The sequence below is a fragment of the Phallusia mammillata genome, chromosome 1 (assembly GCF_965637545.1).
Source record: "Phallusia mammillata chromosome 1, kaPhaMamm4.hap1.1, whole genome shotgun sequence".
NCBI classification, from domain to species: domain Eukaryota; kingdom Metazoa; phylum Chordata; class Ascidiacea; order Phlebobranchia; family Ascidiidae; genus Phallusia; species Phallusia mammillata.
Window position 1 is genome coordinate 473,152 of NC_137252.1, and position 15,088 is coordinate 488,239.

At 37.0% G+C, this 15,088-nt stretch overlaps 2 protein-coding genes across 2 annotated transcripts; both read right to left on the reverse strand.

Annotated features, from left to right (window-relative positions):
* Positions 1–819: 819 nt before the first annotated feature.
* On the reverse strand, positions 820–10,659 carry LOC145229348 (Golgi resident protein GCP60-like). Its single transcript, XM_080094673.1, has 9 exons — positions 10,536–10,659; positions 9,999–10,146; positions 9,501–9,641; positions 8,678–8,815; positions 8,172–8,259; positions 7,498–7,699; positions 6,560–6,706; positions 3,032–3,169; positions 820–2,562 (listed from the first exon to the last, which is right to left on the reverse strand). Exons 1-9 carry the CDS (start codon positions 10,657–10,659, stop codon positions 2,351–2,353), a joined length of 1,338 nt encoding a protein of 445 aa, XP_079950799.1. The 3' UTR covers positions 820–2,350.
* Positions 10,660–10,672: 13 nt separating this feature from the next.
* On the reverse strand, positions 10,673–13,334 carry LOC145229359 (zinc transporter 7-A-like). The gene has a single exon (XM_080094683.1). It carries the CDS (start codon positions 13,159–13,161, stop codon positions 12,091–12,093), a length of 1,071 nt encoding a protein of 356 aa, XP_079950809.1. The 5' UTR covers positions 13,162–13,334; the 3' UTR covers positions 10,673–12,090.
* Between the last annotated feature and the right edge of the window lie 1,754 nt (positions 13,335–15,088).

Genomic DNA, 15,088 nt, shown 5'->3' on the forward strand with positions numbered 1-15,088 from the left:
TTGTTTTCTCTAATAACAGGCGAAACATTGTTATTAAACTTTTCAGCGTTGTAACAGTTCATAGTCCAGGCGGTCGACCGTCCAACGGGCAAAGGTTACTACAGGTCATCCTGCTATTATTATTACGCAACACGGACGAGAACGATTCATCTGTTTGTGTAACAAAGCGGATTTCTAATTTATCGATATCGGTTAAGAGGTTTTATTGTTGTTCCTGCTTCAAACCATATTTGCAGCGCGAATCTTGAAGGAGTCTAAAATGCTCAAAATAGTTGTGACGAAACCTTTACGTAATATTCGAGAAAATACAGCCATATTTGCCGACGCCAGAAAACAGGTTTGAGAATGACGACCGCTTGGTATTTTGGCCGTCCACCAGCATCTTATAAGGTTTAACGTGTGTTCAATTGTAGAATTAGTACAATTTCACTTACATAAGGATCTGTTGAATGATGATGATGGCCCAAATAGATCTACGTAAGAAAAGCGACATGTTTTATTGTTCAAACGTTTCGGCAAATGCTCATGCAATCATCAGTGATATGAAGGCAACATCAGTAAACCCCGTTTATATCCACTGGAGTCACGTAAAAGATCGCCTTTGCGTGTATTTTCATCATTGAATTAACTTATCTGATTAGCTATTTTTTCGCCCAACTTGACCATTTTTACCAGAAAAAAACTTGAATCTCACATTTAAAACCTGTGTGGGTCGTGCAAAGGGTAAAACAAATATGATGAAAGTTTTGTCACCCACACATGCTGGTCAAGACAGCCAGGATCCAAACAGCAAACTTCCAAACATCAAGCATCTCAAGACACAGTTGCGTATATAGATGTATTTTTAAAACGCGAACGCAATACAGAAGCGACTGGCAATCGCAAAAAAGCGCGAAAACCGCTGAATAATCATAACACGTAAAAATTATAGTGGAGTCGTCTAAACAGTTTGCACCCTTTTAACAGATTTCCCACCGCGCACAGCTTGTGGCGTCACCAGCATGACGATGTGAAGCGTGACGTCATCAGCATGACGATATGAAGCGTTACGTCATCAAAATGCGCAATGACGTAACAACATGCGTAATGATATGACGTAATAATCATTTACAGGTGATATTTTTCGTAACTTTTTTTTTATGACGTCATTTAAAGTACACGTCATAGTGTTGAAAGGTTGTCCTTTTTTCAAGGTCAAAGTTATTGAAGACTGTTATGCTTGCAACTTCATGTTTGGCTGATGACCGTAAATGTGCGGGGTCAACTGAAAAATAACCAAGTTAAAGTGGCTGATTAAATGTTGGACAGTTTGAAATCGTACAATATTGGAACCAGAAAAAGAACGCCGAAATTTAGTTGAACACAAATCAACTTGCTGGTATCCTGTTGTTCAAAAAGTAAATCTGATTTACCTAAATTTTTCGGGACAAAATCAGACAAATTATTCACACAAAATTTGTTGGATGATTGCCAGTTGAGAAACATGGGATTGTGAGGAGCAAAATATTTATGTTACAACAAATATCTAGGTTCTGCAACAACTGACTTGTCACATACCAGTGCATTAGACCGTATATAAGCAGCACACATACAAATAAATAAAGATAACTTTAACCAATGTCAAATAAAAAACATCAAAGTGTGTGCAGCAACTTTTTACTGCATCATTCAAACAACTTTTAAGCGGGACAAAGTAATTATCTACGAACAATACTCGTTCTGACGTCACAATACCCTTTATCTCGCAATATGACGTCATTGAGTATTTTTGAAAATGGACGTTTAATAATTAAACGTCATTTCAGCGCCGTCGATCACTACAGGTAAAACGATGTCTAATACCAAAACAGCGTTTTCGATATTTCCATTTTAGGCTTTTCGATTCAATCGAGACAAACTGAAGGATTTGAGGCACTGTTGAACCAGCTGTGCTAAATTTAATGGTGAAAATAACGGCCCAAATACACGTAAAAAGTGACATGCTTTATCGGCAAATGCTCATGCCATCATCAGTGATTTGCCGAAACGTTTGATTAATAAAGCATGCCGCTTTTTACGTTATTATAGATCCGTATATAGTGTTCCAAAGCTGTAGTAAACTTCTGACAAAATGGAAATCTAGTCGATGAAACCGGACAAAACATAGAAGAATTGCTTCCTAGGTGGGATTCGAACCCACAACGTTTGGTTTCAATCAGTAACTTCAAGTCGACCGATTTACCAAAAGTGAACACAAGCATTCGAAGTTATAATATAGTGTGGGACACTAAATAATTGACAACAAACGACGTCACTGCATTCATCGCGCGTCATGCATTGATGACGTCACACAGAGAAGATTGTTACATCATCATCTCGTGTAGTAGACGCGGTAGTAGAGGGTCTTGGAACGCCAGAGGGAATAGCTGTTGTCGAATTTGAGAAGGTAAACGCCTCTGCCCGGGTAACGATGGGAACCAGCGTTGACCTCTAGGTGGCAGTCGCGTCTATACACCGGAACCACTTCGTCGATCGGAGGCCGGTTTGGTTCGTTGCCAGAACCGCGCTCCAAGTCACCACCTTCTGTTACGTCAGAAACATGGTAAAATGTTAAATATGGGTGACACGATTGACTGAGAATATATTTGTGAGTATGCTGCAAAAATTAAATTGTAACCAGTACATAGGTACATTCAGTGGTGGGATTCAAATTTCTTGTCAGGCGGTCCTATCACAAAAGTCATATTTTTCAGCTGGTTCTGCTACAAAAAGTCCATTGACGGTAACCAGTAATGATAACCGGTTCGCTGATCCCATAGAATTTCGTGAGACGGTTCTGTAGAACCGGTGCGAACTGCGAACCGATTGAATCCCACCACTGGGTACATTTACTTTTGTTATTGACAATGGCAGGTAAATAGTTTTTGTAATGCTTGAACAGCTTGCAGTAAAAACACTTCGTTGCCAAAAGTTTTTTTTTCTATCACTGATGCTTTTCACATCTTGTGTTGATGACTTCATTATCTTGTAATACTATTGTGACGTAACATACCTTCGTCTGTTTCGTCATCGGTACTTTCCCCTACTTCGACAGATACTTGGTTTTCTCCGGTGGAATTCGTCCATTCAAAGTAAACTCCGAATCCAAGGTCGTAAGAATCGGTTGCAAACTCCCAGAACACGTAAGCGCCTGGATGGTTGACACAAGGGTTATATATGATAACATATGTTGGATATGTGGTATAGTGCAAGAGGTTGGCGAACAACAGTTTATTTTGCGTGAAGTCGCAAGGCGCCACAACCCAAAAACTTGATCAAAACTATGGCGGCCATATACGCAACACAATTTGAAAACAACAGCCACGGGCAACGTGAACTGCCGCCAGGGGCCGCATTAGGACCCCACTGAGTTATGAGGATTTATAAAATAACTCAGTGGATATGTGGAACAGTGCATGGGAGTGGATGAACAACGGTTTATGAAGGATTTGTTACGGGGTCGCACAAACACAATGCATTATTTGAAACTGGGTTTATAAGGGATCTAAGTAGAAGCCATTCAATACACCAGTGGGTTTCAAAGTTTTGCAGAAACGGCACATTTCCAAACCAAATTTTCTGTGGCGAACTTTGCAGGCCAACAACAAAAACGTTTGGCAAAGAAAGTTAATTTACAACTTTATTGTAATGGATAAGGTTACTTATGTCAAACAAGAAAAAACGAGATTTTAAACGATTTTGTGCAGTTTGCATTTCATTATTAAGTTTTTATACATTAGAGAATATCTAAACTTTAAACTAGAATAGTGGTTTTCGGATATATTGCCAGTTTATATATACTACATCATATTTAACGATGTATCACATATCCATTTACTATATTTATAATGGACATATATTTGGCACCTACATTTCATTGGGTCCCTATCTTTTTCCTGGCACTTTATAACCTAATTGTTTCTGCAAGCATAATCTAATGGGTCCCCACACATATGCATATGCGATTTGGTAACAGTAAAAATAGGGCACAATCACTGTTAGATATTTACCAATTTACTATACACATCATTTGATCTACACATATGATTGTTTTTGCAAGCAAAAACGAATGGGTCCCCACACGCGCGTTTGTGTGGATTTATGGTAAACAAACACCCTGGTTATTTTTAGATTCCTAAGGACAAGCTTAACCAACTTTAGCCTTAACCCAAAAAGTTTTGCTCGTATTGTTTTTGCATCATTATTGTCATATAATTACAAAAAAACAGTCAATAGGAACAGGAAAAATACTTTCAATTTATTCTCATGCTTTGACCTTGATATTGTCGTTCAAGGTCAGTTTTTTAACACAATTTTCCAAAACTTAAAATGTGCTTGATAACTTAATAAAACGACATAGCATAGCTGCGCAAAAACAGCTGATTTCTAATCACCGACACGACTGCCTCATAAAACGTCGGTCCGGACGTCAAGCTGAGCACTCCCGCTGCATTCACCCGCCTTAATCGTAAACAAGTGAATTACTCCCTTGAGAGTTGAGACTTCTATCTGACTGATAAAATGGTCTCGTAACGACTGCGTTCATGCGTGAAGCAGAGGCATTTTTTTCTATGCGCCACTATGGTCAATCACTCCCATTGCGTCAGCTGTGCACTGAACGACAGGCAAATACGGTCATGACGTCATACGCATCGCCTGTCCCTGCCGTGACCCAGCAGCGTTAACGTTTACAGCGCAATATCACTAACACCGTATCATCTTAATTCCAACCAGTGAGAAAATGGTCAAGTGACGACTGCGTTCATGCGTGAAGCAGAGGCATTTTTTCCATGTGCCACTATCGTCAATCACTCCCATTGCGTCAGCTGTGCACTGAGCGAGCAAAAATATGACAGAAGACAGCATGTAAAAACATATTTTTACTATTACTGAGCCGATTGCACTGCATTTTTACCAGCCAACAAGGAGCACCCTATCCACAGCTGTTAAAAATTTCAACAGGTTAAGTCTTGTATTTCTGGCCTCAATAACATGTAAACAAACAAACAAATATTTGGGGGTAAAGGGGTGAAAATGGATATATACAACTTCAAGTTACAAAATAGTTTTAGTTTAAAATACGCTGCAATGTACCAATCAAAAAGTATGAAACTCCAGAAACATAAGTAAGTGTAATGTCATAACAGACTACAGGAATCAGCCTCTGTAACAGGGTGGTGACCGACAGATCTGTCTTTACTTGTCAAATATAAAAAATATACTCAAAGAGAGCGGCAGACGATCAGCGTCAGTGTAAAGTTTTATTTGAAACAGAAATATTAATTTCGCTTATTAAGGCATCATCAGTTTCTTATTCAAATAGAACTCCAGAAACATCTGCTTTAGCAAGTATAGCCGTTTTAAAAATTTCACGTTTTGGGGGGCTGTGGGTGAACCGAGGGGTCAAACGGGGTCAAAATTCACATGGACCATCTTTTGACCAATATCTATAATAAGTGTAAATTTGAAAAAGTTTGAACCATTCTTTCTTGACTAAAACGTGGGAACAAATCTGCGTTAAAAAATTCACGTTTTGGGGGGCTGTGGGTGAACTGAGGGATCAAACGGGGTCAAAATTCACATGGACCATCTTTAGACCAATATCTATAATGTGTGTAAATACGAAAAAGTTTGAACCATTCATTCTTGATCAAAACATGGGAACAAATCCGCGTTAAAAATTTTACGTTTTGGGGGCTGTGGGTGAACCGATGGATCAAACGGAGTCAAAATTCACATGGACCATCTTTAGACCAATATCTGTAATGTGTGTAAATTTGAAAAAGTTTGAACCATTCTTTCATGACCAAAACGTGGGAACAAATCTGCGTTAAAAAATGCACGTTTTGGGGGGCTGTGGGTGAACTGAGGGATCAAACGGGGTCAAAATTCACATGGACCATCTTTAGACCAATATCTATAATGTGTGTAAATTTGAAAAAGTTTGAACCATTCTTTCTTGACCAAAACGTGGGAACAAATGCGCGTTAGAAAGAAAAAAAGAAAAAATATCTATAGACAAAAACAATATGTGTCCCCTTCAGGGAAGGGGACCCATAAATAGTGAAACTTTCACAGCACACAGTTAGAGGATTACTGCTTTATACCATCATACGTTGTTGTGGGGAACCACATTGTATGGAAAAACAGTGTCCAACAAAGTTAGTGTCACCAATAGTGATTGCTTATTCCAGTTTTAGGCAAACTGTCACAATTGTATTCCTTTGTTGGTGTAATAACAAAGAACTGTCATATTTTCATGCCCCCAAAAGAGGACACAATGTTGTTAAATATGAGTAAATGTCTATAGCATCACAAAGCTGTTATTCAGTTGACTGACATTTTATAATTTTGATATGCCTAATAATTAAATGGAATGAGTAAAAAGTACAAAAAGGAGATCATTTAAAGATTTTAAATGTCCTTGTAGGACAGACTAAACTACATGAAAAAAGGCATGTCCTCCTTAAAGAAAGCTGTATGTTTGGCCAACATCAACAAGTCAGAGCTCAGGAAAGTTAAACTTCTCACACAAACTGACCTTCTTCGTGAGTTGGAACTCTCACAGTGACGACCTCTCCTCTTCCCACAGACAACACAGATTCAGGGTCGCGTTTTATTTGTTGCTTAAACTCATCAAGTTGAGGCCGAGTCCACATGGATGGCTCAGCGATGCGGACAACAGATGCTGCAACAAAACAATAATGTGCAAAGATTAATATAATGTGAGTAAATAATCTAACAAGAATAGAATTTAAACATTGGCTTTTAAAATTCAATCCATGCATCCCAAAAATAGGTGGGTAACAGATAACCCTGTCTTAAGGCTTCTCATTCTTTTTTGGGATCAGAATAGCAATTTGAGGAAACAAAAAACAATAATTAAAAATATGAAAAAATGTGTTTTAACTTTATAGGAAGTTGCGATTTGCAATAACCCTTTGACTTGGCAGACCCAGGGCTATGAACATTGTTCAGCTAACTAGTGTGAGTGGTAATAATGTTACAGATCATTAGTCTTACTATAGGGTTGTGGGTGAACACAGTGTTAAAGATGTTACGTGTTGCATGACAGAAATCATTTTAACACCAGAAGAAAATGTTTCACGCCTTTAGATCAGTGATTCTCAGCCTGTGGTATGCATACCATCTGAGCATTTGTGGTGGCAAGCGAGTAGCTTTTTGTCATACACAAGTAACTTCACAATTAACTTAAGCTCACAGACACTGGTTTTGGGCAAAACTCGGATTTTGGACATTCCTCTGATATCGCAAACCTTACGGCTTTCTAAAACATGCTAGCCCAGTCGAAAAATAGGCTCAGGTGGTACGTGATCAGTATAAGGTTGAGAACCACTGCTTTAGATAAACCAGAGATCTTGACAGTGCTTCAAAATTATGCTAGTTGTTTGGTTAGTAGTTTAAATCACTGAGACAGAAAGAGGTAAGGTATATACAACACAACACATTAGCTTCTACCTTCTGAAGCATCATCTTCAGTTTCAGTGTCGTCAGATTGCTCAGATTTAGGAATAACTGCAGTCATTGGTGCATTGGTCCCAACACTGTTGAAGGTTGTTGTCTCTTTCTGTTGCTGTTGTTGTTGTTGTTGTTGTTGAAGATACACTTTCATATATTGTTGATAATGTTGTTCCTGCAGATGCTTGATGAGAACAGCTTGCTGCAAAAGAGACAATCATAAAATAGAGATCACCTAGGAGTTAGGGAAATAATTTTATACTACTTGCTATTATTGTGTTGCAGTTAGAGTTGAACAATGTCACAATTATACTTTCTGATAAGCTCATGTTTTTATTCACTGCATTTTTTGCAAAAAAGTTTTAGTGTGTAACAGTAAGAAGTCATGCTTAGTATAAAAAAAGGTCAACACAAATACAAGAAAACTGCCTAAGAATGTGATCAATTTGGCAAGTATTTGTTTTAGTGTGAATAAACATGCTAATGAAAAAGTGAAATGTGTTTGAATATTGTGAGTGCTTAATCACTTGAAACAAGTGAATCATTGGCTTTTTATGTGGTGTGACAAACTCTAACTTGCTGGTAAGCTCATTTGATGACAGCACATTTTGTATTTTTGGTGTACAATCATGATTAAAAATACAAATTTTGATGACAAATGCCCCCATTCTCACCTGATCAGCATTGCCGGGATATTGTTGTGCAGCGTATTGTTGGAACTGAGCGTGGGTTTGAGCATTTAAAGCTGCCATGATCTGTTGCCTGTAATAATATGCACACATGTTGGTAAAATATTGACTACCAAGTTTATGATTAAAAAAAACTTATTCTTAGGTACACATTAACTTAAAGGGTAGTTTTATAACTGAAAAACAAAAATTTAGAATAAAACATTGACATTTCATTGCAATGAACCTGATTTTGCTTGCACACTATTTTAGTGATGACAGCAATTGTTTTTTGTTAAAACATCTGAGTAATAAAATGTCTCTGTTTTATTCAACATTATTGGCAATTTTGTTTCACGCTAGACATATTCTGACATATACAATAACATTACTTCACAAAAAGAAATACGGTTGGTTATATTTCTACAAAATAATAAGCAGGTTCTGTTTAGTTAAGTTGGAAACAATAAAAAAATGTTATCACCAAAATTGTGTCATATTCACAATCTTACTTTTGTGTTTCTTGTTCATTTTTAATCTTCTCCTCAGCTTTTTGTTTTTCTTCCAGCTCTTCTTGTTTTCTTCTTTCCTCTTCCTCTCGTAATCTTTTCTCTTCCTCCAATCTCTTCCTTTCCTCCTCTTCCCTGATTCTGTGAATGTTCGTAAATCCAGTTTAGTTAATTGCAAGGGGATACACGAGCTCATACGGCCAACCATTCACCACCAGCTGCACTGATGAGAACTTATACGTCTAAAACAGTGGCCGGATTCAGCCAGTTCGCACCGATTCTATAGAACCGTCTCACGAAATTTTATGAGATCAGCGAACCAGTTAGCATTACTGGTTACTGCCAATGGACTTTTTGTAACAGAACCGGCTAAAAAATATGACTTTTGTGATAGAACCGGCTGCGAAGAATTTGAATCCCACCCCTGGCCTAAACTGTCTGCAGCATGTCAGTTACGCTGAATTGCATACTTAAACTTAAATTATATTCAATTGAAAAATGGAAAAGTTTTATTATTTTACAATACACAAATCAATTTGTACATGGTGTATAAACTTGTCACAACAAAATACAAACACAGTTGCTTAATTGAGAATGCAGTAACTCCATTAGAATGTAATTTTTATTTTTATGACCAGTTTTTTGACACAAGCAAAATGAAAAGAGTTTAAAATCCCCCCAACTGAACTTAACAGTTGTTTTTTATGCATGAATGAGTTTCATGAATGACTGATTTTGTCAAGGTGGCAACTTGCATTACAATAAAGTTGACTTGGTGTAAAATGATTTTTTTATGTCAAAATACAAAACCAGAACTGAACTTTACCTTTGTCTTTCCTTCTCTTCTTTTTCTTTTTGATGAGCGATCATGAATGGACCGAAAACAGGAACTTTGTGGTCAATCGTCTCAATAAATTTTCTCCTTGCGTCATTAGACGACATGTCACCCAATAATCCCCACGCTTTTCTGTTGAGAGAAATGTTGCAACATGTGAGTGAACCGGACGTATAATCTGATTTGCATTCTGTTACAGAATCAGCAAAAATCAGTATTTTTAAAACACTTGAATATCACAACTGGACAAAAATATCTGCCTTACATTTGTTCACAGTATTTAATTGAAACTGCAATATTCAAATTCCCTAAAATCTTTCTTTTTTCAGGCCTTTATGCCATTTGATGCAATTTGCTTCATTTTCAAGTTAAAATCATTGTTTTGTTTCAATTTTACATTAACGTTCAGTTTACTTAATAAACTTTGTGCAATTTGCGAAATTTAATGTGCCTTGCAAATTGTTTTCTATCATAATATTCATGTCCTACCTTCTGTCATGGCCGAACATGTCAAGGTAGCCGATATCGGGAAGAGTGTTTTGTTGATTGAGAGGGCCGTGGGAAACTTGCTTAGTAAGCGACATCAGCTGAACTTTGTCGTCATATTCCATTTCAAATGTCCTCTTGCCTTCGTTATCTATGACAAAAATTGACTTTTTAGGCCTAATTAATCGAATTTCGTGATGACTATGTTTGCTAGCAATTATAAGCTAGTAGCCTGGTTTGCAAAGTCTTGGGTTTGTGAAGTTATTTTTTTGTCAAAATTTAACTGTCTAATATTCAATGTCCTTATGAATGAGGTGCAAAATTTAACACTTACGAGTTTATGACAGTCTTTTAATTGTGACACAAGACATACTTTTTGTAAAATGTAAAGAAAAAAAAAGCAAATTTGTAGCACACAAACCAAAGCCCAGTTACAGTTACACTGAAACGAACAAAGATTTTGCCTAACTTTGTTTGCTTTGGATACAAACATTTCCTAACTTGCTAGTCGATTCAATAAAACATGAAATGCATACAAACCTCTGTAAAACTTGATTGCCATTTTGTAAGCATCGAAAAGTGAGAAACCCCAGTAATCATCTTTGCCGTTTTCAATAACAACAGTGTCATTCAGTTTCTCAGCTACACTATCTACTTCTGCCATCCTGTTTGAAAAGCTAACGAACACCAGTGTCAATATACAATAAAACCACCAATCAAAAACACAATAGAAATTGATTAGGCATCGTACAAAGGGAAAAAACACTCACACAGTAAAACTCAACCACACTATCGTAGTACAATGTTGGGCTCAAAATATTTTGCCGAAAGCATCATTAACAGCAAGCGAGATTAAAATACTTTTCACTTTTAAAGCTTTAGACCAGGGGTGGGCAACCTGCGGCCCTTCATTAAAGGTTGTGCGGCCCGCAGAGACGTTAGGATTTCAAGAGTACTGGCAAACGAGTCCAATTATTACATATTTTGGAGCTGATTAATGCGCCTGATGCTAGTTTTCTGCGATCTGGCAAAATGTGGCTAGAATCTAATACGAATTTAACTTGTAGTTAAGCATATTTGGTAAGAAACAAAGCAAAATCACTTTGTGTTATGCACATGTGCGGCCCGCGTTCCAATTTTGACATTTATAATTGGCCCTCCAGTAACAAAGGTTGCCCACCCCTGCTTTAGACCATATGAATTGCACTAAACACTACAAAGTTCTTCTTGAACTAATTAGTGTTGAAAAGTTTTGTTCGAATGCATAAAAACACTTGCTTAAGCCAAAACAACAAATATATAATGCAACAAGTCAATTTTTATCATTTACTTTTTGTACAGTGTTTATATTTAAAAGGTATGTACTGCATATTAATACCAAGTAGCTACTTAATTAATTAATTACCAGTGATTAAAGGGAAGGTGAGCAAATTTGTAAACAGTTCAATCTCATTCAGTAGTAGGAAAAAAATGCTTCATAGTTTTTGTTATACGATGTTAACTAGTTTATTACAAACTGCATTTTTTAAACATCAAAGATGCATTTAAGTAGTTGAAATCCAGTCCCTACATTTTAAGTTTGACTGTGAAAGCTACAATTTTAAAAAGGCACAAAGATTAAGAGACAAGTAAAATGTTTCTTGTCAACAAAATAAATTAGGTGTTGCTGCAAACTCATACACTTTGCTTGGTGCACTATACATTTAAAGTTATAAATGCAACAACGTTATTGCACTATTGGTTTCATTTTGTAGAGTGGTTAAAAAACACAGACAAAAATTTTGTCAAAAACATCACCAAAACCAAAACTGCAAAGCCATGTAACTTATCCCTATTTAGGTATTGGTTAACATAATAAAGGGTTTGGCCACACATTGGTGAAATTGGCACTTAGTACAACAGCTTAGTTTGCAATTAAAATATTTGCTAGCATTTGTAATATGTATGGCACTTCAACATTTTTGTGAAATGTTGTAATAAGTTAAGATGGAGAACACTGTTCCCGATTTCAATAATTTTTCTAGTTTTAGTATGTACAAGAACTTAGCAGCAAAAGTCAACATATATATATTTTGAAATAGTAAGCAGATGTGTATTATAAAGAAGTAAAGTCTATTTGTACGTACAACTGCCTAACTCCAACTTGAGCATAAATACTATGCACTTGACTTTGAATGTAGCTTGGATTCGCGTTCGGGGCTATCTGGATTTTAATTGTTCCCACGGAGACGTCAGAGCACAATGTCCAAAAGTGAGGCTCATGGATTCTGTAAACACCTTCGAGCTGCATGACTTTCTGATGACATCCAGGCAACTTATAGTCCAAGTGCCTTGGCGTCCTTTGCATTAAAATCCCAACAGAGTCCTGCAGCAAAGGAATTACGCTGATAGCGATTAGAAGGCCAATCATTAGAGAGCAAATAGGGTCGGCAATCATCCAGCCAAAGAAATGCATCAACAAACTTGAAACAATTACACCAACACTGCCTAATGTGTCGGCCATTATGTGCAAAAACACGCTATGCAGAATCTGACTCTGTGATGATTCTGGTGTATGTTCGTGATCGTGTCCATGATCATGTGAGTGTCCATGATCATGTGAGTGACCATGATCATGTGAGTGCCCATGGCTGTGTCCGTGAGAATGACCATGATCATGTCCATGTGAGTGTCCATGGTGACCGTGTCCGTGAAAGGCAAATATACCGACCATGTTGACTAAAAATCCAAGGACAGAAACAATTAATAAGCGTTCATGTTTTACTTCTGGAGGTTCAACCAATCTCTCGATGGCTTCCGACAAAATAAAAAATGCAATAAACAACAGAAATAAGGCATTGACAAAGCCAGCTAGTACTTCAGCGCGAACATAGCCATAAGAAAACCTATCGTTTGCTTTCCACCGTGCAACAACTGATGCAGCTAAACCAGCAAGCAAAGCAGTGCAGTCAAAAAACATGTGGAATGAATCGGAGATGAGACCTAAACTGTTGCTCCATATTCCCCAAAACAGTTCAACAAAGGCAAATGACAAATTTAGCAGAAGAAACCCAAAAATATTCCTTGAACTTTCATCATGTATTATTGTGTTAAACCATCCTTTAATTTTTGCAAAGAACCGAATTTCAGGTTTGTATTCACTGTCTTTTTGGCTGATGGGAAGCATGTTCAATGATTGAGTCAAACTTCTGAGTAATCAGTTGCTGTTTTGTTTGACTAGTTCTTTAAAATGGATAAATTGCTGATTTTTATGAATCAGGTCAATTTCAAATATTTATAAATAACACATTTATGTTCATTGATTCTATTTTATCAAAACCTGATGACGTAAGTTTTAACAATTAGTTGCCAAGAATACGGATGTGAAAAAACAAACAAATTAAGACCAAGAACAAAATATTACTTATTGGCAAAGAAAGATATATTATAGCAAAAGAATTAAAGCTGCGCTTTACCACCAATTATGTAGAGTTTATCAAAATCGAATAACTAAACCTGTAGTATATGACACAGTATTGCTCATTACAAAAACAACAGTCACAACAAGTGTCTCTAGTAACTAGAAACCGGCGTACACATCTCAATTAATTCAACAAGCAAACATCTCACGCTTTCCAAATCCGAATCTTGGGACACGTCGGACTTCGCTGTAGCGAATTGTAAAATTCCCCCTCTATCGCGAAAACATAAAAACCGTAGAACCAATACGTATGTAAAATATTTGTATCTTTTTATTAATCAATCGTCATTTTTCTAAATGTAAAGTTAAAGTTTCCACGGAAGTAAACAAACACTGATTAAACTTTTGACTTTTTGCCCACAGGTAGGCTTTAAAGAAATGAAAAAATATTTGTTTTGTTTCGGTTATAAAACTTTCACAGCACAAAATCAATCGAGCAAAGATAAAGTTAAGGGTTTGTGTTTTCACTAATACTTTGGGAGAAAATCGTTATTCTTCTCGCGCTTTATAGCGAAATTGTAATCTTCTTAGGCCCCTTTCTCTTTCCAAGTTCGGCACCATGCAGCTGCGTTTTTACCATTGTTTTGGTTTATTTGCAACCGCTAGATTTAGGAGCTGTGTCGTTTATCGTACTGTGCCTCTAACTACTGATCCACATGGACATAATACAATACTAGCCTACACCTAAACCAGTCAAATTAATTATTAACAAAATTTGGTCGACATATATAGCTTTATTTTTCCTTTATCACAAGCCATGTAGTATATATGTGGGTTCAGACTTTTTGCATCTGTGAAATCATGCATGACCAGAATAATATTGTGACAATATTTAATTAGACTTTTCCGACAAAGAATATTAACACCGACTTTTGTGCCCAAGAAAATGACAAGATATTTGACGAACTTTACGCATTATAGTCCAATTCCGATAAAGTTTAACTTACTAAGAATGTTAATTTCAATGGTGCCATGCCCCCCCACCCCCCCTCAAGAAATTTTGACCGGCTGTTTTAGTATTAAATCTTGTAATTTCAGACAAAACTGTGAATAGCAATGTGCGCTATTTTGTTTAATGTGCGTAACGCATTGATGCTCGTCACACATCTCAATAAACAATGCATGCCAATCCAGGCCACTTGGCGTCCAACTGCGCGTATGACGTTACAATGGGTTTTTATAATAGCTTTGTTACGTCACACTCATACAAGTGAAGATAATTCACAATATGATTAAGAGGCAACCACTGTTAGAAACAACTGTGCCGAGTGTTAAAAAGTGTTACATGAACACGATCGAATCGTGACTACAACGTTCGTTACTTACAGCAAGAGTAAGGGCTTCACAGGGCCTTAGGCTAACCAGCATTTAGTTGATATTGTGAGTTTAGTAGGCACAACAGGTGCTAACAGAGAGGTCTACACAGTCTACCGCAAGGTGGCGCAAAATATTTTATATTGTTGCCCCCCCCCTAAAAACGATCCTAGATACGCCACTGCCTCGCAGTATGTCGCAGATTTACCAAATAAGCTCTTCTAAAGCAATTTATTGCACAATATTCCAGATTGCCCGCTTGTATCAATGCAACATAAATCTTGTATTTTTTTGCCACGGGCTGCATTAACTTGCTACA

Coding starts and splice junctions, on each gene's coding strand:
- LOC145229348 (XM_080094673.1), bottom strand. CDS start 10,659: ATGGCAGAAGTAGATAGTGTAGCTGAGAAACTGAATGACACTGTTGTT. Junction 8,260..8,677: donor AATGAACAAGAAACACAAAA/GTAAGATTGTGA, acceptor ATATTATTACAG/GCAACAGATCATGGCAGCTT. Junction 6,707..7,497: donor TGAAGATGATGCTTCAGAAG/GTAGAAGCTAAT, acceptor GTTTTGTTGCAG/CATCTGTTGTCCGCATCGCT.
- LOC145229359 (XM_080094683.1), bottom strand. CDS start 13,161: ATGCTTCCCATCAGCCAAAAAGACAGTGAATACAAACCTGAAATTCGG.